The sequence below is a fragment of the Haliotis rubra genome, unplaced genomic scaffold (assembly GCF_003918875.1).
Source record: "Haliotis rubra isolate DU_JTF1 unplaced genomic scaffold, ASM391887v1 Scf1384, whole genome shotgun sequence".
Classification (NCBI taxonomy): domain Eukaryota; kingdom Metazoa; phylum Mollusca; class Gastropoda; order Lepetellida; family Haliotidae; genus Haliotis; species Haliotis rubra.
Window position 1 is genome coordinate 88,511 of NW_025765319.1, and position 27,513 is coordinate 116,023.

At 39.5% G+C, this 27,513-nt stretch overlaps 2 protein-coding genes and 1 long non-coding RNA gene across 5 annotated transcripts in view; 2 read left to right on the forward strand and 1 right to left on the reverse strand.

Annotated features, from left to right (window-relative positions):
• Positions 1 to 14,387, forward strand: part of LOC124268485 (E3 ubiquitin-protein ligase TRIM56-like) — a 32,009-nt gene extending 17,622 nt beyond the window's left edge. For 2 of the 3 annotated variants that reach the window (XM_046703466.1, XM_046703464.1), the window contains exon 2: positions 11,706 to 14,387. In XM_046703466.1, the coding sequence (XP_046559422.1) occupies positions 11,711 to 13,954 (2,244 nt within the window). In that variant the 5' untranslated portion in view covers positions 11,706 to 11,710 and the 3' untranslated portion in view covers positions 13,955 to 14,387. The remainder of the gene's footprint in view (positions 1 to 11,705) is intronic. The other variant, XR_006896287.1, reaches the window with a different exon arrangement.
• Positions 1 to 27,513, reverse strand: part of LOC124268486 (tudor domain-containing protein 5-like) — a 63,755-nt gene that overhangs the window by 26,649 nt on the left and 9,593 nt on the right. The window contains exons 7-13 of the mRNA XM_046703467.1: positions 26,754 to 26,842; positions 23,569 to 23,768; positions 21,789 to 21,933; positions 21,426 to 21,487; positions 20,268 to 20,337; positions 19,705 to 19,785; positions 18,490 to 18,633 (exon numbers count right to left, since the gene is read on the reverse strand). Of these exons, the coding sequence (XP_046559423.1) occupies positions 18,490 to 18,633; positions 19,705 to 19,785; positions 20,268 to 20,337; positions 21,426 to 21,487; positions 21,789 to 21,933; positions 23,569 to 23,768; positions 26,754 to 26,842 (791 nt within the window). The remainder of the gene's footprint in view (positions 1 to 18,489; positions 18,634 to 19,704; positions 19,786 to 20,267; positions 20,338 to 21,425; positions 21,488 to 21,788; positions 21,934 to 23,568; positions 23,769 to 26,753; positions 26,843 to 27,513) is intronic.
• On the forward strand, positions 15,120 to 17,427 carry LOC124268489. Its single transcript, XR_006896288.1, has 2 exons — positions 15,120 to 16,272; positions 16,313 to 17,427. It is a non-coding gene; the product is annotated as an uncharacterized LOC124268489 (long non-coding RNA).

Genomic DNA, 27,513 nt, shown 5'->3' on the forward strand with positions numbered 1-27,513 from the left:
TAATTCAGGATATAGGTTAATAACAAAATTAGCAAGTAAAATTTGGCTCAATGGAATACTGAAAGACTTCCATTTGATGATGGAATTAGTTGTGTTTGTTTCAAAATGAGTGAGTGAGTGAGTGAGTTCTAAGTTGCTTCTAGCAATATTCCAGCAATATCACGGCAGGGTACACCAGAAATGGGCTTCACACATTGTACCCATGTAGCGAATTGAACCCATGTCTTCAGCATCTCGAGAGAACGCTTTAACCACTTGGCTACCCCACCGCCCCAGTTTCAAAATGAATTATTGGTCAAGTTACATGTAGTGGGGAAAGATGTGAGGCAAACATATCCAGTTTTCTCTAACATTTATCTTACAGATAGATCTATTATAAAACCCTCTCACCGTACAGCCAGCCAAAGGAAATGTCTCAATGAAAAATTCAGCCATAGAAATCCTATTAAAGTAAGCTCTCATATATTTTATTCATCCTTATATTTATTTAATATTGCTTTTTTAAAGACGGTGATTGTGCTTTAGCCACTAGGCTACCTCACCACCCCAAGTATTGTAGGACTATATACCACAATCTAAATAACACTTAAAGTTCATTGTATAATTACAGCTCAAAAAGTACAATCGTTCATACTGAAATTCGTAATTCTTTTTGTCTACCATTGTAACTGCCTAAATCTTCTCATCAAAGTTTCTTCCATTCTTGATGGCAATATCTAATCAAGAGAACAGATGAGCTAAATATAACATCTAATTATCTACTCCATTAATGAGCAACTCCTCTGAGACAGAACAATCAATATTCTTCCATAACAAATCAAGACAACAAAGGGGCAACCAATTTATCACTCTAATTCTTTTCTGCTACTACCAGACATGAAGCCTACAATGATGTACCTATTTACTTAATCACATGATCACGGTTCACGTCTGCCCAATCTGAATACATTAGGCTTAATATAAATGATGTTATCTTCGACTATCTGCCTCAAGATGCTTACCTGATTGTAGGACTGGAGTTTAAATAAGAAGCCTACTGGTACAGTGAACCAGTAACAAATCAAATTAGGTGAAGTTTAGCATTATACTGGTGACAGTGAATACTAGCACTGGTGTGTTTATAAGCTGGACTCCTGAGAGTTTCTTTGGCTCCGACACTGTTCCATACTGGTGCTGCTGAAGCATATGTGGTGTCTCATTGGGTAAGTGTCTTTGTCTTAAAAAAAAAGCCTCGGATCACTTTAAGCGAGTGAGTGAGTCGGGTCTTAAGCCATTTTAGCATATTCCAGCAATATCATGGTGACGGACATCACCATATCCATGTGAGGTATCGAACCCAGGTCTTCAGTGCGACGAGACACATTAACCATTAGGCTACCTCACTGCCCCTCACAGAATGGGGTGAGGTGAAATTGGATTTAACGTCGTGCTTGAGATTAGCGTTCATATGACTGTTTAACTTGGCTGCTTGTACTAGCCAAGACTGAAGCTGGTTTTATAGTGCTAGCCCACTGAGATACCATGCTGCAGTGAAGCATGGATACCCCACTCAGACACATTATACTGACTCCGAGCCGACCAGTCCTTGTTGTGCCGATTAAAATGCCGAGCGCCAGGCAGGGACCAACAAGTACCATATTTTAACGTCTTTTGGTATGACGCGGTCGGGGATCGAACCCGCGACCTTCCGCTCTCCGGGCGGACGCTCTAACCACTACACCATGGAGGCGGTCCTCACAGTATGGGTACCATAAGGATGAGATGGTAGTGTGACTGTTTAACTTCTAATGCCTCACAGGTAGCTAGGTTGTATAACACTGAGTAGGGCTGTAAGAATGCATTGAACTATCAATGGATTGCAATTGCTGAGTGTCCGATCCAATCATCCGTACCTGCCAGCTGTATATAGTTTTAACTTGAGCTCAGGAAGCGCTTTGAGCATATCCCTGTGACGTGGAAAGGCGCTATATAAATGGCCTATTATTATTATTATTATTATTATGGTAGAAATGAAAAACTATCGATGCTTCGAAAGTATCTGTGACTATCAATTGTTTAGTAATTGACTTTCATTGATAAATGTGCAGCGCAAATACAGGAAGTACCACATTCGTTCACTTGACTTAGAGTTATCCACTCCTGTTACCTCTTAAACAAACTTGACTGTTTACTTGATCTGGGTTTCAAGTTTCTTGCAAGTTATCAAAAGAGACTGAAACTACTTCAACTTGTTTATATTACGTATAAACTATACATTCATTTGGGAAATGACTTCAAATGGGACAATTCAAGGAGAAATAAACTATTGCAATAGTTACTTCCGGCTCAATAGTCACCCCTAATTCTGAGGGAGCTGAGAATGAAAATCTAGTCAACACTAATTCATTACTTTGTCCTTGTGTGGAGTTGAAATCTGGGGCATTATACAAAGATATATTACTTTACATCAATACCACTCTCCTTTGACACTACGTAAAATCAGAAATTAAAATCAGAACATTTTCATTTCTTGATGTCCTAGATCAAAGCCATATCTTATGAGACTGAGCTCTGTAAATGCTCACTGATTTCATGTCATGAACAAACTTGCAAAACCATTTCAGCAAATTTCATTGAGAAAGTTTTGAATGAAAGCCAATTAGCATGTGCAAGCAGGTATAGGTTACTTTGAAGGTATTAGGAATTTCATGTCATACACAGTTTTGAGAACATATATGAGATGTTTCATGATCATAACTTTTGATCAAAACATGATACAATTACGCTAACATAGACTTATGACAGTCGTAGCGCTACGATCGCTTTGTGAAACGGAGCCCTGTTACAGCTTCCCACGTCAAAACATTTCTGCCAGGACAGGCATGTGATCAGCCCTTCTCACAAAGTCATTAAGGTGTAAGACTTGGTAATCATATTGAATCTAAACAAGCTATACAGTAGAAAGTCCTCAAGGGTAGCTTGGTGGTGGGGTAGCCTAGTGCTAAAAGCGTCTGCTCGTCATGCCGCAGACCCGAGTTCGATTCCCCACGGGAACAAAGTGTGAAGCCCATTTCTGATGTCGTGATATTGCTGGTATATTGCTAAAAGCAGCGTAAAAGTAAACTCGCTCACTCACTCAAGGGTAGCTATTACAGATACAAGTGAGTTTGAAAGTTAGTGAGTGATTGAGTGTTTGTTTACGTCTCAAGCCAGTCATCAATATTCCAGTGATTTCATGCTGGTTGCAAATAATTAAGACTAAGACCAGTGTTCATCGGCATATAACCAGCTTCAGCTTCACAGAGCCACAACACTGTTTCCATTTTTAATTGCTCATACCACATTAACATTATTACTGATGAGCATGTTCGAAATGGATCTCATATCAGACCTAGAATTTCAAATTTGTATGGATCCTTATGTCCTGCAGTAAATTTACATGTGATTTGCTGATTTACTTGTAACAGTGAGCTGCAGTTTTATAAATGAGGACCTGGGCCCTGTTTCACAGTTCACAAAGCTATTGTAGTGCTACAACTGTTGTAAGTCTATGTTACATTACGGGAGGTTGTACTGCTACGATAGCTTTGTGAAATTGGGGCCCTCAAGAGTATGGTCAGGGCTTCAGCGTCTGAAGTCCTCATGGCAGCCTGGCATTTCAAACACTGGGGATCTGTTCTCTCCAGGAATAGGGGCGGTTGGGTAGCCCAGTGGATTAAAGTGTTTGCTCGTCAGACCAAAGACCTAGGTTAGATTACCCACATGGGTACAATGTGTGAAGCCCATTTCTGGTGTCCACCACCATGATATTACTGGAATATTGCTAAAAGCGGCGTAAAACTAAAACTTGCTCACTCACTCTCCAGGAATACCCTCATGTAAAGTAATTCTGAGTTGAGATCTTCCACAGTTATTCTGTATTTGTTGTCAATATTTTCATCCCAATATTTTAGAGATTTGACAACATAACTGCCTTCTACATTCTCATACAAATGTGTATTTTACTGTGTATATTGAAAACCACGTACCCCCTCCCACACACCCCTATATATATGATAACAAGCCTCTGTTTTTCCCCATTTTCATATTTTAGTTAAATATGAACACTAAATTTCAGAAGAGGTAATTATTCCTACAAATCTTATCAACAAAGAATATGACAATACTGTTATTTCATATGAGGACACCTATATGTTTGTTCCGTATCACAGCCGAATACCTTTGCACGTAGAAGGAAAACCCTTTGTTTGGATTGGCAAGCTTCCAGATAGTGTCTGAATCACTGGAAGGACTCTCGTAAACTTCCATTTAAAACTGGTAGGTCACGCACCCTGTTGTTAGTAACATGGCCATATTATTGCTTGGGTAGCAGAACAAATTGGTGTGAAAATAGCTGTTCATGCAAGTTGTGTGGTAAGTAGCACACTGATAAGTGTGGTGCCATGTTACCTTACTGAGATAAATGGGTGATAAGTGTGTTGTATTCCCATTGCTGTGATATATTATTATTTATCTATCATTACCTCACTAAAACCAGAATGTGTTTAGTGTCTTGTATAACCATTATCAACATTTAAACAGAGGGTATACAGTATATTTATACCACATTAAGTTGATATCTTGATACACACTGTTTCAACATTTGCATTCTCATTTCTGCAAGGAGTCTGGTATCACAAATACAGACTTGGGGTTTAGGTTATACACATGTGGCAAATTTGGATGATTTCAGGGGGTCAATTAGTACCAATACCACAGTGCTGCCTTTGAGAGAAAATTGAAGAAAATAAAGCAATGACATCTGATTCTCAATATCTGCTAGGTCACTGAAAATCAAAGGTAATTTATGTGAAGGCAATATGGGGCATGATCTCCAACAATGACTACAGGCACGACACACTTCAATAAGCTAATACGAATTCATTAGACTCCAGTAGAGGAGAATGGTGGGTGGCCTGGATCAGCAACAGTGGGGATCTTTAATCAGCTGTCAATAATATTTTTACCTTCTCAATAAAACAATGTAAATGGTGTTGGAATCTTATTTAATCAGACAAAATTTGAACAGTTTATTCTGAATTCCTTTTTATTTTTGCCAGCCATTGATCTCAAAATATTCTCAAAGTAATCATTTTTATTTCTGACAATCATCGAGTATTTGTTTTTTACGTCGGTCTCAAAGTTATAACTACTAATGCTGCATCTGAGACCTTGACTACTACTTTAAGCTGACATGATACATCTGAAATACTGTTCAAAGCAGCATTAAACCCAAGTTACTCACTCACTCAAAAAAAATGGATAAGACTGAGTCCTTATCAGCTCTCTGCCTGCTACTCCTTTGTGACAGTATACACAAATTTTATCAATAGTTTTCACTTAGTGTTTCACTAATACTTCTCAATCAAATCTAGATCCTAGTTATATACTTAGGAGAAACAAACAAAAACTTTTGTCAGGTATCATTAACAACACCATCCTGTACAATATTTTCATGTACTGCGTGGTCAGAGGCTCTATCCACTAGACCACTAGGGAGGTCAAAGTTCAGGGATACCATGTATAGCTGACACTGCATGCCAGCAAACAACCATTGTTCATAAAAGGCTTCTATGTGCATCAGTGATTGGACAGCTGCATATAAACAGGATATACAGCACAATATTTATTCCACTCCCTGTCATATAACGTTCATATCTTGATACAGTTTGTTTCAATATTTGTATTTATTCCATGCCTGCAAAGGACAAGGTGAACCTTAATGGGAAATGTATGGATATGAGAGATCAAGTGCCCCTCCACTGCAAGGGGTAATTCCTTTGACATTTGTGGCTGAGATCCCTTTCATTTAGAATATTTTGCAAATACAATTTAGAGATGAATTTGTGAAATATATATTATCGTTCTCCTGTCCGTTGATTGTGCTCACAGTGCGATCCATCTCACTATACAGCAATAATCTATCTGGGTGGTTTGGGAAATTCTGATTAATTATTCATCAGTCTGTTGACTGTGAACATATCCCTTTATTGTGGCTCCATTCTATAGTTTCAATCAAGAAACTCTGGAGGTCTGGGGAAAACAACCGACTAAGAACCAGATGTACTGAAAGTTCTAGTATCAGGTCACACAAACAGAACAGTCTCTAGGCAACAACATACCAGCTGAGTTAAACATATAAACAAAGCAAAGAGAAATTATAATGAACCCTCAAGAAAGGACTTGAATCGAGATGAGAAGGAACCAATCTTGTTAATAGGCTGCTATGACTGACAATTATTATTATCTTTTTCTAAGAAATACCTATGCAGCATCCAGCAATTGATTTGTCAGAATGGACAAAACAGATAATGATGGGTTAAACGTTGCCACCAGCAGCCCAATACATCTGACGATAAAGCGACACGTTAAATATCTCGTCAGTGACACTCTGTCATGATTGCATTGAGTTTGGTCAATGTTTAATGATACATTCATTCTAGGATAGAGTGACACTGCCACAGATTTCCTTCTGTCTCCTGGGCAAATTGATACAAGTTATTGTTTGCAAATCATTTCAAGCTTATCATTGGTCGAGTGATCAATGATTGATCAGTCATAAATCGGAACATTTTATACTTGAAGTATTTTATCTTTGTATTGGGCAAATATGTCAGTATATGGAGTTGTGCAACCGATGAAATTGTTACTTTGTCTTACCTTGTCAGTGGAGCAAGGTGTGGGATTATCCCACAAATGACATTCTTACTTTGTGTTACCTAGTTAGTGTAGCAGAGGGTGGAGTCAACTCACAGATGACATTTCATTACTTGTACGCTAGTTAGTGTAGCAGCGGGTGGAGTCAACTCACAGATGGCATTTCATTACTTGTAACTTGCATCATATAGAGGATATTATATGAGTGCCCATGTCATACTATGTTTACGACATAAGTGCCTAAATGTTGGTATTTCCCCAGCAAGAGCGAGTGATATACCGATATTTAGGCACAAGTGTCTTAAACATAGTATGATATGGGCATGAATATGATATTCTGTTTATTACCGAAGTCATCAAATTGAGGAAAATAAACCCAAATCTACTTTCAACATAGGCTAGCTATTACTAAATACTAAATTAGTGATAGTAATATCTTCTAATTCCTTTATTCAAATACTTAAATGGACAGAATTCTAAGGGGCGGTGGGGTAGCCTAGTGGTTGAAGTTCGCTTTCGTCATGCCGAAGATCCGGGTTCGATTCCCCACATGTGTACAATGTGTGAAGCCCATTTCTGGTGTCCCCGCCGTGATGTTTCTAGAATATTGCTACAAGCGGCATAAAACTAAACTCACTCACTCACAGAATTCTAACTGGCTCTATTGGAATCTCCAAAGAAAATTTGGCTACAGTTGTCTCCCTTGACAACTCCCCACTACCAGCACATAAATTCAAAATGAAAGATGACTCCTTATGAATATGTGACACTTGGTTGATAACAACCAGGTGTATTCTTGGTATTGGTGTTTCAGGGATCCTTAATGTGATTACCTGTACTGATGAGTTAATACAAATAGAGGCTGATATGTTTGTGTAAAGTCGGACTAAGGGACCGTTCATAATTTATGGCTAGGGGGTGGTAGGTGATGGTGATTAAATAAATTATGCTTATATATTATGGGAGGGGGGGGTAATTGATTTTGTACATGACATACAGGGCGGGGTCACTTACTTTGTACATAAATTTTAGGGGGGGTCATTCACATTGTAATTGCTTCTCCATGAAAATCACCACTAGCCATAAATTATGATCGGTCCCTAATGACAAAAACTATGAATGTTACGACCATTCAGACCAAGATGTGTCCCGGCAACAAAGCAAACTACTCCATCATCACAACAATCACTGGAATAAGGAGACTCCTAGAAACCACTGAATTACAGAAAAAGATGCCAGCAATATATGTATACTAAACTCCATATATAGGGACAACAATCACTGGAACAATGGTTTAACTATTGGTTTGAACTTGTCTTGAAAGTGTTCTTGTAAAATCACTTCTCCTGAAGATAAAAGGAAATATTGTAAATTTAACATGTTGGAGAAGATCTAGATGTTCACTCAGTGGGATTATTTCAGGAAACTTCTTCTTATATGTACTGTTGACATCAGTATTCTCATCACTTTCTGATATATAAATATATATATATTGTAGCCTGCATGTTATGACGGTATTCTCATCATATTTCTTTATATATGTATATATACACACACACTATGAAAAAATGTCATTCTTCACGTGAGAATACAAATACATGTTCAAACCATACAGGTATAAAATTGACCCAAATCTCTCAGGCACTTCATATATATTTCCATAGTTGAGACAAACATGTTTAATTTGACATATGAAAACCTGGTGTCTTTACTTTAGTCAAAAGTCAGTGTTTGCAAAACAAATTTAATACTTCAAGACAAGATGTCAAATAAAACATTTTGTGAGCAATAACAATGCCTGAATGCGCATCCGAAAATGTACTATTAGAACATAGTTACAGAGTGAGCGAGTATGGTTTAACGTCTCTTTTAGCAAATATTCCAGCAATATCACGGCTGGGGACACCAGAAATGGGCTTCACACATTGTACCCATGTGGGGAATCGAACCCGGGTCTTCGGTGTGATGAGCGGACGCTTTAAGAATTAGGTTACCGCACCGGCTGTAGTAGGACAGACAATAGGCCTTTGTCATTGGCAACTGGAGTGTGTATGTTTTGGAATTCATATTCAACTAAATATCTCAGCCAATGCAAAGGCAACTATGTTTTTAACAGAGACTATGCAATAAGTAAATAGCTTATTTTTATTTAAACATTTAATAGTTTGCCATCAAGATAACCAAATATATTTTTTAGTTCAAATACTAACTCAGTCTTAAGTCTTAATTTTAACAAAAATACCAACATAATTTAAAACCATCTGTAATTAATATCTTCATCAACAATGACGTCCATCACATTCTTCAATGCAATTTTCTGGGAGATTGGGATGGGACATCTGGATTACTTCAAGCAGAATTAATCAAGCAGTTGATTGTGTCTTCTCCCTAAATAATGGCTTCTTTATCCCACAAGTAACTAAACATTTACACTGAGCTCCTAAGGAAAACAACTAGCTAACAATCTAGATGTATAGTCCTCTTATTATAAGCATTAACATTCTCATGAATATTAATGTCACTAGGCACCAAGACACAGAACAACCCTAAACAAAGCAATGCAATTATCACCACCAGCGGGTTTTCTGTTTCAAAATGATAAATACAAAGTACATCAAAATGAAAAACAAATGTTTTCATCAGAAGACAATGTAGAAGGTCATGTGCAAAAAGAAGTCAATCAATATCTCTGTGAAGCATGTCTTCAGATCAACATCTCGGTGAAGCATGGAAGTCTTCACGAATGTGACTTGGCGACATTCACTTTGGACAGAAACACTCTATTGTTTGCATAGACTCCTGAAATAGTCTTCTTTTCACAGTATCAAGTCCTGCCTGACGACCATTAGAGTTTCATATACTTCAGCATGTTACGAGTACACAGTTATTGACATCTATTGACATCAACAGAGTGAACCTTTCACTGAATAAAGCTCCAAGCATTGTTTACCATGTTACAGGTTTGCTGATAATCATGGAGACTGGCATGATTAATTCCCTCCTTTTTTCATAATTAGTTGTGGTACTTATCAATTTCGAGCCTTTAATTGAGGCTCAAATAAAAATATTTTTCATAATTTGCTGATATATTGATCATTTTAGAATGTTTAATTGAAACTGAAGTAAAAATATGTTTCAAATAAATAGTTGTTCTTATCAATTTTGAGAAGAAGCAAGTTTTTTCTTACAACTTAGCTTTTGTACTAATAGATTTTGAACCTTTAGTGAGTAAGTGAGTTGAGTTTTATGCCACTTTTAGCAATATTCCAGCAATATCACGGCGAGGGACACCAGAAATGGGCTTCACATATTGTATTCGTGTGGAGAATCGAAGCTGGGTCTCCGACATGATGAGCAAACGCTTTAACCACTAGGCTACCCCACCGCCCCTTTTGATCCTTTAACTGAACAATATAGACAATTCAAGCTTTATCGATAACTACTTTATTTCGTGAGTGCAACATTTCGATACAGATTCTTGTACCATTGTCAAGCAGTTGTCCTGAAGTTGTTTGAACTCCTAAAATGCCACTCAAACAGAGGCTCATGTAAAAATCTTGTTTGTAATTACCTGATGTATTGATCGTTTATGAACTTTCAATTGAGTCCAGCTACAAAATCTGTTTCTTTCGTTATCACAATTTAGGTAAAACTAGTTAGCATATATCTTTAAAAGTAGAAATTATATTTGGACAATACAATATAAAAATGGGCTTTTGATGCTCACAACTTAGATCACCATACTAGGAACCATGGGGACTTAGGTTAACCTAGATAAATGTCCCAGTAAAACTGCCTGGGTTTTGAAATATAAACAGTTTATTACATTTATGTGTTTGTCAATGTAATTTTTTCTGGTTAATGAGTGTCCTGGGTTTTGAAAAATATGTGTGTGTCGGTAAAATTAATCCAGTAAAAGCATTTGTATAAAATCTGGAAATTGTTTCTTAAAGTCATTAAGAGTTTGTATTTACGCCGTTTTTATCAAAATTCAAGCAATATCATGGCGGGAGACACCCAAAATGGGCTTCACACATTGTACTCATGTAGGGAATCAAACCCAGGTCTTTGGTGTGACTAGTGAACACATTGACCACAAGGCTAACCCTATAGGCTAGAGTGAGTGAGTGAGTAAGATTTTACGCAGTTTTTAGTAATATTCCAGCAATATCACGGCAGGGGGACACTAGAATTTGGCTTCACATATTGTACCCATGTGGGGAATCAAACCCAGATCTTCAACATGACAAGCAAACGCTTTAAGCACTGGGCTACCCCACCGCCCCCCTAGGCTATTGCGACACACAAATGTTATGTGTTTGTTATTCATGCTTTTAAACATAGTTACACCAAAGAACAAGACTCAGATGTCCTCGTGCTTTAACTGTAATAGTTCAGGGCAACAGTGTATTTTACTACACTATACATGGTGGTATAGCAAACTGTATTTCTTAATTAAAGGTCAGTATGACATCAACTATGTCATCTCTGTGACATCGCTAGTACACACTACCTCAAGAAAGCTGTGTGCACTCTGTCAACAATTGATCTGTGTCTCAAGCCATAAGTGCTGTAGAGTGAGTGAAATCGTTATTACACTTATATCACAAAGGGTGTACAGGTAGGTAGATCATACAGCTGTTATATCCACATTTCAGGCAAAATGAGAACAGCATAGTGGTGCTTAAATTTTCCAGATCAACATATATGGTGTATATGGTTTCCAGGTGTATATATATATATGGTGTATATGGTTTCCAGGTGTATATATATATGGTTATATGGTTTGCAGACAAGTATATGGAGGTGTATATATATATGAGGTGGTTCTGGCCAGGTGTATTTTATAAGTGTATATACAGATATATATAGTATAGTTCAGGTGTATATATATATATGGATAATGTACTGGTTATATTTGCAGACAAGATGGAGGTGTTCTCTATGTACATACAGGATGGTTCTGACATTTGCAAGATGTAGTGTATGTATAGATAATGTAAACTGATACATCTCGTTCTCTATTTCAGGCAAGATGGAGGAGCACTGTGGGGTGGTGCCACGAGGCTTCCTCTGCTGCCGTCTGTGTGAGGAGGAGTTTCGTCAGCCCAAATTCCTCCCCTGCCTGCACTCCTTCTGCAAGGACTGTTTGCAGGCACATGTCAAAAAGTATGCCGACGAGGATGGATACTTCGGTTGTCCGATTTGTGGCACCGAGACAACCCTCAGGCAGCAAAAAGTGGAGAAACTGCCAGACAATCTTTTCGCCAGACGGCTGTCAAATCCTGCCATCTCCTTGCAAAAGCCGCCAAAGAGGGACAAATCCCGCAGCTGTCGCGACTGTGGACAGAAGTCAGAAATATCCTTTCACTGCATAAACTGTGATGACTTCCTATGTCAGATGTGTTCCGAGTCCCATCAGCAGCAAGAGGAAACGGCCAGTCACAGCACTCAAACCATTCAGGACTATGAAGCTCAGAACAAGCCCCGGTCACGCCCAGCCTCTCCGGACACTCCGTCGGTGTTGTCCCAGTGCTGCGAGTACTACGATGCCTATGACATTGGTGCAATGTTCTGTGTGGACTGTGACATGGCCCTGTGTGCCGAGTGCCACACCAAGAGTCATCAGGAACATAGGTGTGCGGAGTTGACAGCAGTGTCTCAGAACTTTGAGATAAAGATCAAACCTCCCCTCGACCAACTCACCAATGATGCGAAGTCCTTGAAGAAAACTTTAAAGGATCTGGAGATTGCGGAGAAGGTTGTCGAGAAACAGCAGATTCGCCTTCAGGCAGATGTCAAGAACAGAACCAAGGTACTCTGTGACCTCATCATGGAGTACGAGAATGTTCTTCTCAGTGAGGTAGACAAGAGCCAGTCTCACAATCGTGAGTGCATCCAACAAAAACGCAATGACATTGAGCTGCATCTTGCCTCTATTCAAGCTGTTACCGACCTTACAGAGAAACTTGTGTCATTTGGTTCAGAGGAAGAAAAGGTGTCCCTGAGAAAGAAAATAGGTCGGAGGGTCAGAGAACTTTGTGAGACTGAACTCCCAACACAAGCCGTGAACCTGGTCAGTCTCAACCTGTGCGAACCTGACGTCAATGTTGAGAAGATCTGTGACTTGTTTGGAGAGTTGAAAACTGGCATGGCGAGTTGTTCCCGTAGGTCAAGCCGATCTCACATTTCCACGACCCAAGAATCAGGTCATCCAAGCGTCAGTGACTCAATAGAAAGCCATGACAATGACACAGAAATTACTGAACTGGAAGACTATGAGGAACGTGACCATGACATGCTTAGTGCCAGTAACACCAGCGAGACTTTCAGGGCAATACAGGAAGAACCAGAGGAACAAGAACAGGAACAGTCCAACTCCTCCTTCCAGTCCTCAACACAAGATGAGGTGCCCTCTCTAACTCTGGACACTCCTGCCAAAGAGCTTGCTCTACCCTCCAACATCCAGCGAGACTGCATTAAAGGAATGGGAGTCAACCAGAGTGGAGACATCATCATCGGTGCGGCATCTGCAGGAAGTCAATGTGTTTACTATGTGGAAAAACGTGGCATCATCCGGGGCCAAATCCCAGTTGAAAAGGGCTGGAATATTCACTCTGTTGCTCCAGATGGAAAGGTGGCGGTCGCGGTCACACGGGGAGACAATCGTTACAAAGTCAAGGTTTTGTCGAATGATGGCTGTGGCACAGTCCTTGCTAATCTTCATCTTGAAAGTTTTGGGTTGAATTATGTTGCTCCGTACTCACATGGTCAAGTGATAATTTCTTCAAGCAGGTACGCACAGCTTAACCGGAACTACGGCAAGTCCGCCAAGTCAGGTGGAAATGTGGCAGTGTACAACAAGGATGGCCAAATCACGCTACACATCACAAATGAGGACTTTGTTGATGAAGGGCTGTATCTTTTTGAAAAGCCGCAGCATATTGCTGCCGACGCTGATGAAAACTTTTTTGTGTGTGATCCGTCCACTCATATCGTGTCGGGTTTCAATAAGGATGGCGTTTTGTTGTTTGAGTACGGCAACACAGACAGTGATGAGGAAATCTACCAGGGTCCTGACCTGGTGTGTGTCGACAGAAAAAAGAATGTTCTTGTCACGGACAAGCGTGAAGGTCGAATTGACCTCCTCACCTATGAAGGCCAGTTACAAAAGTGTCTCTTCCTGGAGGACGTTGTCAAGTTTGTGTCCGTCAGCTCTGATAACAAGCTTGTTATAGGCACTACTGAGGGCACAATCAAGTTCTATGAATATCTGTGATTTCTGTCTCCTGTAAACAGGTTTCCGTCCTAATCAGAGACATTTGTTCTTTCAACCTAACGAACTTGATGTATCAATATACTTTTCTAGTCTGGACATTATCCTATTTGATACTGGTGCCTAATATCAACACTCTGATTGTAATGAGGACAGCTAGTGATCTTGATTACGGTAATTTTATAGCACCTACTATTTGGTTATAACATCTAAGGTAGAGCCAATAGAGAGAGGAAAATAAATTATTTTTCAACCTAATAATGAGACAAGCAGGACAGCATGAGGCGTCCCTCATGGACACCTCGTAGTACAAGACTAGGTTCCTGAGACCAATTATATACTGAACCTTCATAGTTACAAGTTCCAACACCATGTATGTGAGTGAGTGAGTGAGTGAGTGAGTGAGTGAGTGAGTGAGTGAGTGAGTGAGTGAGTGAGTGAGTGAGTGAGTGAGTGAGTGAGTGAGTGCCAGTATGTTTTAACAACGCTTTTAGCAATATTTAGCTTCACACATTGTACTCATGTGGGGAATCGGAACTCGGGTCTTCGGTGTGACGACTGAATGCTTTAACCACTGGGCTACCCCACCACCCCTCCAACAGCAAAAGAATATATGTAATATATAAATATTAATAACACAAGAATAAACAGTTTCATGAAGCAAAGTGCTTGTAATCACCACGTTCAGATGCATCAAACATATCATTTGTTAGACAGAAATTCTCAGAGCAAGTGTGTTACAGAACTTGTTAAAGGGGTCGTCACTGATAGATTAAAGGAGATCAACACCCAAGCAAGCAAAGATTGATCAAATACACTTAAACTTTAGCTCATAACACAGATAATCCGTCACAATGAACAACTGACAATTGATAACCTTGATCAGATGAATGGCAGTATTAGACCTTAAAGAATGTTCTGTTTTAAATCTGATAAAATGTGTCAGTATGAAATTGCAAATTTGAATCAAAATGTTTGTATCAACATGTGTGCTGAATGAATGTAATAACTATACTTCCCATCAAAAGTTTAGACACACTAGTGTAAATATAGCCACTTACTTCAGGCAACTGTTCTAAACTAAATTTTGCAAAATATTCCATACTGTTTAAAGGTACAGTTTACACATGAACTGATGTATTGTAAAACATTTTCGTAACGTTGAAAAGATTATTGTTATGAGCTCAATTAATGATAAAAATCAGTGAGCGTTGGCGAATTCTTAACAAAACTTTACACAAAAACGCAGGTGTTCACATGCACGGTATTTGCACATGCTTTTCAGCAATTTGATGCATGATCGTCATGCAATTCATCTGCATAAGGTTTGCAGTTGGTTCCCCCAAGTTAGTGGAGAAAGCAATCTTCGATGTAAACACATATATATATATATATATAACATATAGTGAGTGTTTTAAGTGAGTCTAAACTTTTGATGGGAAGTATTCGAAAGGTAACAAACAGGTCCAACATACTTAACAAGAGCACCAGATTTTAATATTAGTTTTACACTATTGAGTATATGTTAAAATACCTTTGAACAAATGAAGTACTTTTACCCAAATTTGCCTTGCAAGGGCACTAGATGCTACAGAGCTTACAATACATTAAACACAGGTACCAGGGACCAGTTTAAAACCCCTTTCTCAATGTTTCACTGCAGTAACCAAAACAAGCAAAACACTCATATTTCACTGATTCTGCTTTCCATTCCTTGTCTAATATTCTAGAATGTGATATTAACATACTGTTTATAGTTCCAATATATGTCTCTCATTCGTCATGATGTTCTACAAGGAATTCAACATTTTCAGAATTAAATTTGTGGAAGAGTGGGTCTCTCAACTTTTTTTATCCTACATTGTACTTTTGAACTGGTCTCTATGCCTACTGTTTTATCAGTCATTGTGTGTACTTTGTAAACTGGCCATAAGTAAACTTTTGCTACATATTTATAACCACCCTGATGATATTTGTCTCAAAGTATTTCTACTTAAAGTGATATTTGTGTGTACATTTTCATTAAATCATATCCACATACTGCAAATATGTATACCGTACCGCCTTTATTTATCACATATATGGCGCATATTTCTACCTTTGTGATCTCAGATATCCATTCTACATGTCCATGATCTCATTACATGTCATAAGCACTGTGTTAACAGTGTTTGCAAGTGTCAGGCCAGTTCATCAGGATATTTGTTATCCATATTCAGATTGCCAGATAATATTTTGACATGGTACTCTTACATAAGTCTAATCTTTTACTCTCATATGATACTGATCTGCAAGAAGATACGACAATCTTTCCACAGAAGGTCATGCAAGAAGATATCGACAATCTTTCCACATCCACAGGTCATCATATGAACTTCATATTCAGTTAATCCACAGGTCATCCTATGAACTTCACATTCAGTTAATCCACAGGTCATCCTATGAACTTTACAACCAGTCAATAATTAGAGGGGATTCTTAAATTCATGGTACAAGCAATCATTCAGACCAGCACATCTGATTACAGTACTGTGTCTTGAAAATGAAGTTAAACAGCTAGTCCTGAATGTAAATAATTAAAGCCATAGAGTTATTTTATACATCCTGTTATGTGTAGAAGGGAAGAAGGGAGTATCATCGAAGGAAGCTGGCTCAAAGTTAAGATCTGATTTAAATGTCCCAGCTCAGAGTAAATATTACAATAATTTTATGCTGCTTCTGTTTGAATTTAATCAATTAAACATGCACTGGGTATGAAACTTCAGTTTGCAAAGCTTTGGTAGCTACAATTTTCAATATAATGTACTGTGCTGAGGTCATTTCCTACTGGCACTTACTAAATGAAAACAAGGTTATATCAATAACAGTAATGTCCAACCAGGAGTACAGCCTCTTGATATGTCTTGATGATTAATCTCCCAGATAGAAAACAGGAGTACCTGTTTTTAGTACAAAGACCCAATCTAAGATAACTTTGATATTATGGTATATTGCCAAGCTGGTGAATAAGGATTATAATGACCATCATGTTTATGACTGAACAATGCCATGTAACTTGTCTGTGTGGATTCAGTCAGTTATTTCTTGTAGTTTCATGTTGCACTGTCTGTGATATTATTGACACCTATCTGTTTGTTTGTTGTTGTTTTGTGCCAAATTGTGTAACAATATATCTATATTCCATATTATTGACCGTATAAGTCCAGTAAAGGTATCAAACAAAACACTATTAATAAAATCATATATATTTATTCACTTCTATATGGCAAATGAAATTGGTGCCTTGCAAAGCTATTACCTAACTCATGTGAAAAGATTATAGAATGTAGTGTTTAACAGTAAAGGAATATCTGGTAATTTTTTTCTAATCTTTGGATATCGCTTATGATCCATCACCGGCTAAAAGAATATATATCAACTTGGATACCATGTGGCAGAAATAAAAACATTCTCTATATCAATAAAAATGTTTGTTATTACTGACTTGTGCTTGTAATTAGTGTCCCCATGTTGTTATTCTTGAAAGTGGTCACTATGTCTCTGTGTATCTACCGTTTGATCAAATGAGCGAGTGAGTGAGTGAGTATGGTTTTACGCCGCTTTTAGCAATATTCCAGCAATATCACGGCGGGGGACACCAGAAATGGGCTTCACACATTGTGCCCATGTGGGGATTCGAACCCGTGTCTTCGGCGTGACGAGCGAACGCTTTAACCACTAGGCTACCCCACCGCCCCCGTTTGATCAAGAGAGGTGAAAGTTTTCTTTTTTTTTTTTTGTTTGTTGTTTAAAACCATTCTCAGCAATATCGTGGCAGTTTGTAAATAATCAAGTCTCCACCAGACAATCTACTGATCAACATCATGCATATGAGCATCGATCTACGCAGTTGGGATATGATGACATGTGTCAACCAAGTCAGCCAACAAATCACTGGTTTTATTGCAATATCACTTTAGATGAGGCATTCCAACAGTGGGAAAGCCATGACTCCAGCTCAACAGGGTCCAGTCGATCGAACTTGGGGGTTTATGGACAGATGATACATTTTGCAAGCGAGTGAAAACAGCAATCAGTGGCCAGTAAGTAACAGATTGACCAATCAAACCAGAGGTTGATAGCATGAAGAACAATCCATGTCACCCGGGACTGGTTGCTATGCCTGGCATGCTTCACATCAAGCATTATGTCTCAGTGAGTGAGTGAGTGAGTGAAGTTTTACGCCGCACTCAGCAATATTACAGCAATATGGCATCAGTCTGGAGTCTGAACCAGACAATCTAGTGATCAACAGCATGAGCAACGATCTACGCAACTGGCATACGATGACATGTGTCAACCACATCAGTGAGTCTGACCACCCGATCCCGTTAGTCGCCTCTTACGACAAGCATGGGTTACTGAAGATCAATTCTAGCCCAGATCTTCACGGGTCCAATCTTGCTATCAAGTCAATGGTTTTATCTAGTCTTATTAATATGGATGTCCATGGGCCGTTTATTTATCTTGAGGGCTATGATTAGGATTGTGAAACTTACCTCTCTCAGGTTTTCTGGGTACAGAGGGACTGTCTGCAGCTCGTCAGGGCTGAACAAAGCGTATTCCTCATGAACTAAGTGGTCGTTAACGTGGAGGTCGACATCTGAGGTGGTGTCCGTCAGACACATGGACAGTACGCGACTCTGGGGATGTAGGAGGAATAATACTGACAACAAAACAACAACGTTATATATAACTGGACTAATTAACCACCATAGCCTTGTTTCCCGTCCTGTATGAACGACATAATGCTACAAATGACACCAAAATTATCAACCAAATTACACCAGGGCTCCAGATAATTTTCAACATCAGGAGTATATAGGAGAACTGGAGTGCTGGAAAACCTTAAGAGAACATTTAGAGTACTCAGTTGAATTTAATGGCGTATCAGTAATCTTTTGTTATTTTGTCAAATATGCACCACAACATTGCTACTCTTGTGCAAACAGGTCAATAAATTATAAAACAATACCTATTCAGATAAATCGTCCTGTAAATGATTCTAAGACCGTACACCAATGCTGTAGTGCGTATCTGCTACGTTTTCTACATTTTTTCCTACCGTATCGTTCATATTTTTTATCCGTACATACGCCAAAACGGCCCTTATCTGGAGCCCTGTTACACTGTTTTGATAACTGAAACGATGTGCAACATCACCAGTATTAAACCCTAACAACTTTTCTAATACTTTGGTGAAACATTTACACAAGAGTATGGTGCTGACAAACCATCAATAGATCTTTAATGAACAGGGATTCCCTCCCCATAAGCTTTCTGGCAGGCCCAAGGGACACAACTCTGCACAATATCCGCCACTCAGAAGTCAGGGGCACCTGTGACATCCTATGCCTTTGAGTGAGTGAGTGAGTTTAGTTTTACGCTGCTTTCAGTATAGTCCAGCAATATCACGGCAGGACACCAGAAATGGACTTCACGCATTGTGCCAATGTAGGGAATCAAACGTGGGTCTTTGGTGTGCTATGCTTTTGAAGTAAAATATATGAAATAGGTACGTGAAACTTACACATATCTTTTAGAAAATAGTTATGATGACACTTTCTTATCAAATTACCTTTTTTGGTAAGGCTCTTTCAAATTGTTATTGAAAGAGTCAATATAATAAGTGACATTATTTCATCATGTATCTTGAGTTGATCTGTCAGAACCTGACGTTTACCATAAACGTCCAGTCCCCACGAATGTCTCACCTTCTGAGAAGTCACCAGTGCTATCATCGGTTTGTTCATACAAATCTTCAACATCTCAAGCTTTGCCTGTTCAGTCCATTTCTGAAGGAAAACAATCAAGATTTTCTTGGACAGGAACTATACTGGAGGAAACAAAAAACAGAACGCATGACAGTAGCGGTATATCTGATCCTGACAAGCTAATGATTTAAACACTTGACTCCATTACCGGCCAATTTATGGTCAGTTCCAGTTTACAACATGATTTTGTGCAGTTTCACCAATTGTCCAACAATATCCAGCAGGACACATGAAATAAACAGCATGTGAGTAAATACTGTTTAACAGCATCCAGCAATATTACACCTATATCACGACTGTTCTCATATAGTTAGGGCCAGGTAAACTAGCATTATCTCTCAGTGTAACCAACCAGTAACAGTTCATTTCACAACAAGCATTGGATACTGGGGAAATTATTCCACTCTTTGGTATCCGTAAAGTACATTTTATCTTTCTGTATCATGATAAAGGAAACTTTGTACTGGACTTTGACCCCATGCCCAGTATAAATCAGCAGTTACCTCCCCTGAAGGTTGTATGTTGGCTAGTCTTGCTTGAACTGCCTGGGCGGGAAGCTTGAGGTAGCGTGACCTGAGGAGAAAAACATCACATCATGGCCAGTCAATACTTCATGTAGGTATAAAGACATCAAAATCTAATTTGTGTATAATTTGTTTGTTGTTAAATGCTACATTCAGCAATATTAGAACTCTGTGACTGTCTAACTAGTGAATCCAGATGCGTTTGTTTGTTGCTTAACGTCGCACTCAGCAATATTCCTGCTATATGGCAGTGGTCTGTAAATAATCGAGTCTGGACCAAACCATCCAGTGATCAACAGCATGAACAATTGGGACATGACATGTGTCAACCAAGTCAGAGAGCCCGACAACCCAACCCTGTTAGTCGCCTCTTAGGACAAGCATGGGTTGCTGAAGACCAATTCTAACCAGGATCTTTATGGGTCAGTGAATCCAGAGATTGAGAACATGAGCACTTAGATTTTTGATAAAAATCCATGGTAACATCTTCTTGAATGTCAAAGGGGTGGACTCAGATTTGCACAGCAGATTTTGGCTTCTGGACCAGCGTGGTTCTCGAAATAATACAACAAGAGTCATCAGAAGATGACATATTCCCCCGGCCCCTACACATTTGAAAGAACAAATCATCTGACAGTTACTTAAAGTCCAAGTCCAAATCTTGTCCATGGAAATCATGAGAAATGCCAAAAATCTGTAAATAGTAAAGGTACCATTTTAAAAATTGGAAACCGGGAAAAATAAATATGCCAAAAATCTGCCAAATAGCAAAAGGCACCACTTTGGCATCTGCCTCACATATGTGCCAAGTTTTGCTGAAAGATATTCAGAAATTTTCGAGTTGTGCTCCGGAAACAAAGCCCACCCCTCCCTTTTGGGACTAAGTTTGAATTGTTTCCATAGAAACCGGGAAAAATAAAAATGCCAAAAATCTGCAAATAGCAAAAGGCACCACTTAAGGTTCTGTTTGATATGTCTACCACGGTTTGTTGAAAAATATTGAACGGTTCTTGAGTTATGCTCCGGAAATGAAGCCCACCCCTCCCTTTTGGGACTAAGTCCTAAACGATTCCATGGAAACAGGGAAAAATAAAAGCATTATCTAAGCTCAACAGGTACAACATCCTGGCGCCTCACCGCAGTAGTCGAAGCGTCTTCTTCTGCACAGAGCAGGTGTTGCCGTAGTCGACGTAGTATACCTGCACACAGAACACAACACAAGCTTATTTGCTTCCGGGACAAATGTAACGTCTATTAAACTCACATGACACTACACCTTACGCCTACAGCACAATGCAGCTCTGTGTCACACTAGGTAAGAAAATAAGTACTGCTTTTATCATGCGTGGCAAAGTGTTACACCCAGTAAGCTATGGTAATAATTATTTACATTTGTGAAATAGAACAGTAGATTTTTCTTCCTGCTGAGTTCTCATTCTTCTTTGAAACAGAATAATTTGAAGAGTTGCAGAACCCTGAGGTTAAATCCTCAGCACTCACGTCGACGAAGTCCATGGTTCTGATGCTGGTGATGATGCCACGGTGCCAGTTCTGGTCCTCCGGGAACAACACGGCCACCACCTGCCCCACAGCCAGCAGCGACTCCGGAACCTTGTATTGGTTGCCACTGCTGCTCCGATAAAACCTAACAAAACCCAACACAGCGGCCAATCAGCATGTTTTGAAACACCTTTTTAACGCCACTTTGAACATTATTACATTTATTGCTGCTTGCATAGGTGTCCATATTTTGTAACTGCTGATTCTGCCAATCAAAGAAAACTTACATTACAATTCCTCACATAGGTATAATGTGTGAAACCCATGTTAGGTGAACTTGTGAGGAGAGTGAGTGAGTATGGTTTTACGCCGCTTTTAGCAATATTCCAGCAATATCACGGGAGGGGACACCAGAAATGGGCTTCACACATTGTACATGTGGGGAATCAAACCCGGCATGACGAGCAAAGGCTTCAACCACAAGGTTACCCACCGTCCATCTTGTGAGGAGAGAAAACATGAAATGGGGGCGTCAACATTTTGTTCAAGATTATTGCTCTGACTTACCAACATGCACGTCCGTGTGTGTCTGCTATCCAGACTATTGCCACTTTTGTAGCATTGTAATAGCAGTTTAACATGGATACCCTTCTGCAATACAGACTACTAAGCCTGCCAGTCCTAGTTTTATCTCTTAATGCTCAGCACCTGGCTGGGGAACAACTGGAGGGGTAACACTATGGTGAGAGCACCCTATGATATCAGTGTATGAAATAAGGCCCAATCGCCTGAGACGGTCTAGATTTACAGCTAGCCAGCCCGGTGGTCTGGTACAAAATTTAGATGTTATATACATCTGAGTCATATTTTGGTGCCTGGTCTGGTCTGGTTAAATCCATTTTGGACTGGTAACATTTTGAAGTTAACAGCCCTGATGTCTGGCTGGGGTTTCGGCTTATTTCATACACTGATGATATGTTGCCTAATAATATGGGGGCGATATTCTCTCCCTTTTTGTAGATGAATCACAACCCTGAATCATTTGTTTTCAAAATTCACACAACAAAGTGGGGAAGCTTGGGGCACTGTGAAGATTCTGCTATTTATAGCCAACCACGAAATACTAGAAAATCTGCATAAAATCTGCACAAACTGGTTCTTGAACAGTTTGCCATTGTTCACATGTTTTTATATCAATATAACTTGTAATCAATTGTATGTAACATAACACAGGAGTGTAATTGACGTATCTTAAGCCTCGTATTGCAATAGAATACTGCACTGCCGAATCATTACACAACTAGGAACAAGTAAAATCTGTTGGGTAGTGAGTGAGTGAGTTTAGTTTTATGCCACACTCAGCAATATTCCAGCTGTATGGCGGCGGTCTGTAAATAATCGAGTCTGGACCAGACAATCCAGTGATCAACAGCATGAGCATCGACCAGTGCAATTGGGAACCGATGACATGTGTCAACCAAGCCAACGAGCCTGACCACCCAATCCCATTAGTCACCTCTTACGACAAGCATGGGTTACTGAAGGTTCATTCTAACCTGGACCTTCACGGGTCGTCTCTTAGGTAAGATGCGTCCAGGGATCTAACCGACTTTCTGCTCTCTGATCAAACACTGTTCTACATCAGACATAGCAACAGTCTGAATATTTCCATTGTGGATTCAGGATAATCATGGACTGCAAGCTTGATGACCACAAGAAAAATGTCAGCTGAATTTTAATGACATGCTTCAAAGTTTGTGCTTCTTTTATGTCAACTCACTCCAGATCATCCATGAGTCTTTCAAGAGCCATGGTGTTGTTCCGCTGTCGGAACTGTGTCCAGAACAGTCCAGGAGAGACGATGTTGGACACAAAGATTTCCACGTAGTCAGAGAAATCTGGCAGAGGGAGTTGTGTGTAGTATGACCCTGGTCCCACAGCATCTGCTGGTAGACTATCCTGCACGGTTGGAGTTGCCTGCTGTCAGACATAGAATTACAGCTGTAAACATTCACAAATCCATGACGTCATTGACAGTTTGGAATAGGGGTGAAACGGTATACCGCGGTATTAGTAGAACTGCGGTATCTTCCCTTCGGTTTGGTATACCGTAATGCAATCAAAATTTGTTATTTTTGATTTTCATACCGTCATTTTATTAACCTTCTTTAACCTTTTCAAAAATGTCTAGAAATCGAACCATTTTGTCAAAATCTATCTAGGTTTGGCTCTTGTTGTCAATTTTCTGCATTATGATCATATCTCAAGTTCTGAACCGAACCGAACCGAAGGCCTTGTACTGCAATACGCAATATGTACCATACGCAATACGTGATAGGAGCTTACCATTTCACCCCTAGTTTGGAATATGTAATTTTAACCACCATGGCAGGACATGATGACATGGTGATAAAGGAGTGAGTGAGTATGGTTTACGCTGCTTTCAGCAATATTCCGGCAATATCACGGCGGGTGGTGATAATCAAGGCTGTGGAAGTAGCAGAGAATGCATCAGTTGCATTTAAGTCATCCGTTTGGATAAACGTTTGGTCAGAAAAGTCCTCAATTAAGTATGTTTTGAGTGAGTTTAGTTTTATGCCGCTCTTCGCAATATTGCTGCAATATCATGGAGAGGGGACACCAGAAATGGGCTTCACATATTGTACCGGGGTCTTCGACAAGCAAACACTTTAACCACGAAGCTACCCCACTGCCCGATATACTCATATAGGCTCTGAACAAACATTATAGACTTGTATTTCATAGAGCTTGTTGTGTATCATGGTATCAATAAATAATCACGAGACAGGAAGCAACCTAAAAATATATTAAAATACGAAAATCGGTACTTTACTGACTAATGATCATTTATTGTAAAGCACAGTCATCCTTCGCAATAACGCTCTTCGCGATACCGCGGATTCGGTTAAACCGCGGGGTAATCCGTGGCTCCCATAAAAGTTGCCCAGTGATCACACATATTCACGTGATCGAAAATAGCACATCAACAAATCCGCTGTTGAGCTCTGGTTAATCACGCAGTAAACTAGTGAAATTCAGTGCGGATTGCAATTACCAGTGTTTATCGTATATATCCATTTTTTTCAGATGCTTAAAACATGCAGGGTCTTTTTCAATAATAATTGATGAACAGCGAAACATCGTAATAACTTTATCATAAAGACATGTCGATTATCAGCCGAGTAGTATGATAGCTATGATGCAACACACCGCGTAATTGCGCGGGTATACACCGCCATCCGAGAATGTATGATGTCAGAAAACACATTTTATTTGATTAAATTCAATCCCATTTTCATTCATTAAAACTGTTTACAATAACAACGGAGAAACCGTGAGTGAAATGGCATTACCTCATTCGCGAGGGTCCGTTTTTCGCGCCTACCGCAATAGCACCAATTTCACATTTTTCTCAGCAATCACGAACAGATTACAGCCTTGCCATCCATTGACCCCAAGACCCGCGTTATTGACTCGTTGAAGTCATATTTGACAATTAATTGCCAACATTTTGTTTTTACAATCAAAGTGGCACGTACCGCGGGAAGTCAGCGGTGACTTGTCAAACTGTCTCCTACGTAAAATGTATCCAGCCAGGTAACCCAAAGTGCTTAGCAATGCTTATTATTATGTTAAATATGTTCGTAGAAAACATGCATTATACTTATACGATAGCAATATATAAGATCTCTGTTAGAATAACTGCTTGACATATCAATTATTCTGATAATGGAATAGAAATTCGTGGATGTTATATTTACGGATCGTTTTTAAATGAATCACCGGTACATTGGACAAAAACATCGATGTGTGCCCAGCTGATTGCTATTTCCGGCTTAGTTGAATAACAGGTAGCATGACAGGAACAACAATTGAATTATCATGTCCTGTGATGTTTGATTGCAAGTTTCATGTCCATACATCTATTTTTTATTTACAAAGTTGTTGTATTTTCCACCTCCAACAATACGATATAGTTTTGACTGGGCACAATACACGAAATAGCAGTTTTGTTATGTCCATGGAAAATACGATTTTACTTGGCCTTTGTTCACGTCGTTATGTAATTGTGTCTAATTGTACGCCGGGGTCAATGATCAATGTATAGTAAATGATCAATGAGTGAGTGAGTTTAGTTTTACTCCACACTCATCAACATTCCAACTATATGGTGGCGGTCTGTAAATAATTGAGTCTCTACCAGACAATCTAGTGACCAACAGCATGAGCATCGATCTACGCAATTGGGATATGATGACATGTGTCGAGCATGTCAGCGAGTCTGACCACCTGATCCCCTTAGTCGCCTCTTACGACAAGCAAGGGTTACTGAAGATGAATTCTAACCCGGATCTTCACAGGTCAAAATGGTCAACGAAAACTGCCCAACAAATACTGCTTAATGTTATGAGATTATTTTTAGCTCATTAGGGAGCTAAAACCTCACAGAGGTTGATTATAATGAGACGTAACAACACAAAAAAGGCAGTATGTGCATTGTTGGTTGTTTGGTTTGTTGTTTAACGCTGCACTCAGCAATATTCCAGATATATGGCGTTAGCCCGTAGATAATCGGGTTTGGACCAGACAATCCTGTGATCAACAGCATGAGCATCGTTCCACGCAATTGGGATACGATCACGTGTCAACCAAGTCAGCAAGCCTGACAACCCGATCCCGTTAGCTGCCTCTTACGACAAGTACGGCTTTCTGAAGATCAATTCTAACCCTGATCTTCACAGGTACAGTATGTGGATGGTTAGTTCCTGGTATTTGCAAAACACAAACTGCATTAATGAAAAGAAAGCAGAACCACCTGTTCCAATCTTGCAATCCACATTCACCCAGATGATTTCACATTTTAGATTCAACTTGACAGCTTGTCCACTAATTGCATGTTTTCAACTAAGCTCCAAAATTGCATACTGTCGACTACAGACATACCTCTGAGACAGCAATGGGGTGGTAGGTGTCCAACAGCTGGTCAAACTTCCGGGTCAGGTCGGAGTATATGGCATACAGCATGAGGCAGCCTGCATTAGAGTGAGTGAGTGAGTATGGTTTTATGCTGCTTTTAGCAATATTCAGCAATATCATGGCAGGGGACAACAGAAATGGGCTTCACACATTGTACCCATGTGGGGAATTGAACCCGGGTCTTCAGTGTGACGAACGGACGCTTTAACTATTAGCCACCAGTGTTTGAAATAAATCACCCCACTGCCATCAGAAGCTGCAGTCCTCGATAAAACTGTTCAGGCCATTCCTTGTTAAACTGCTGATTGTGGTGACAATTAAGTTACCTGAACTGAGAGACTAAAAACTTGACATTTCACTCATTACTCTGAAATGTTATATGATAAAAAAAATTATGGTCCACCATGCCTACAGTGTATAATTTGTGCATGTTGTTTGTTTGCCTGTTGTTTAACGCCGCACTCAGCAATACTCCAGCTATATGGCGGCGGTCTATAAATATTCGAGTCTAGACCAGACAATCCAGTGATCAACAGAATGAGCATCAATCTACACACATGGGACACAATGGCATGTGTCAACCAATTCAGCAAGCCTGCCTACCCAATCCCATTGGTTGGCTCTAATGAGTGAGTGAGTATGGTTTTACGCCGCTTTTTAGCAATATTCCAGCAATATCACGGTGGGGGACACCAGAAATGGGCTTCACACATTGTACCCATGTGGA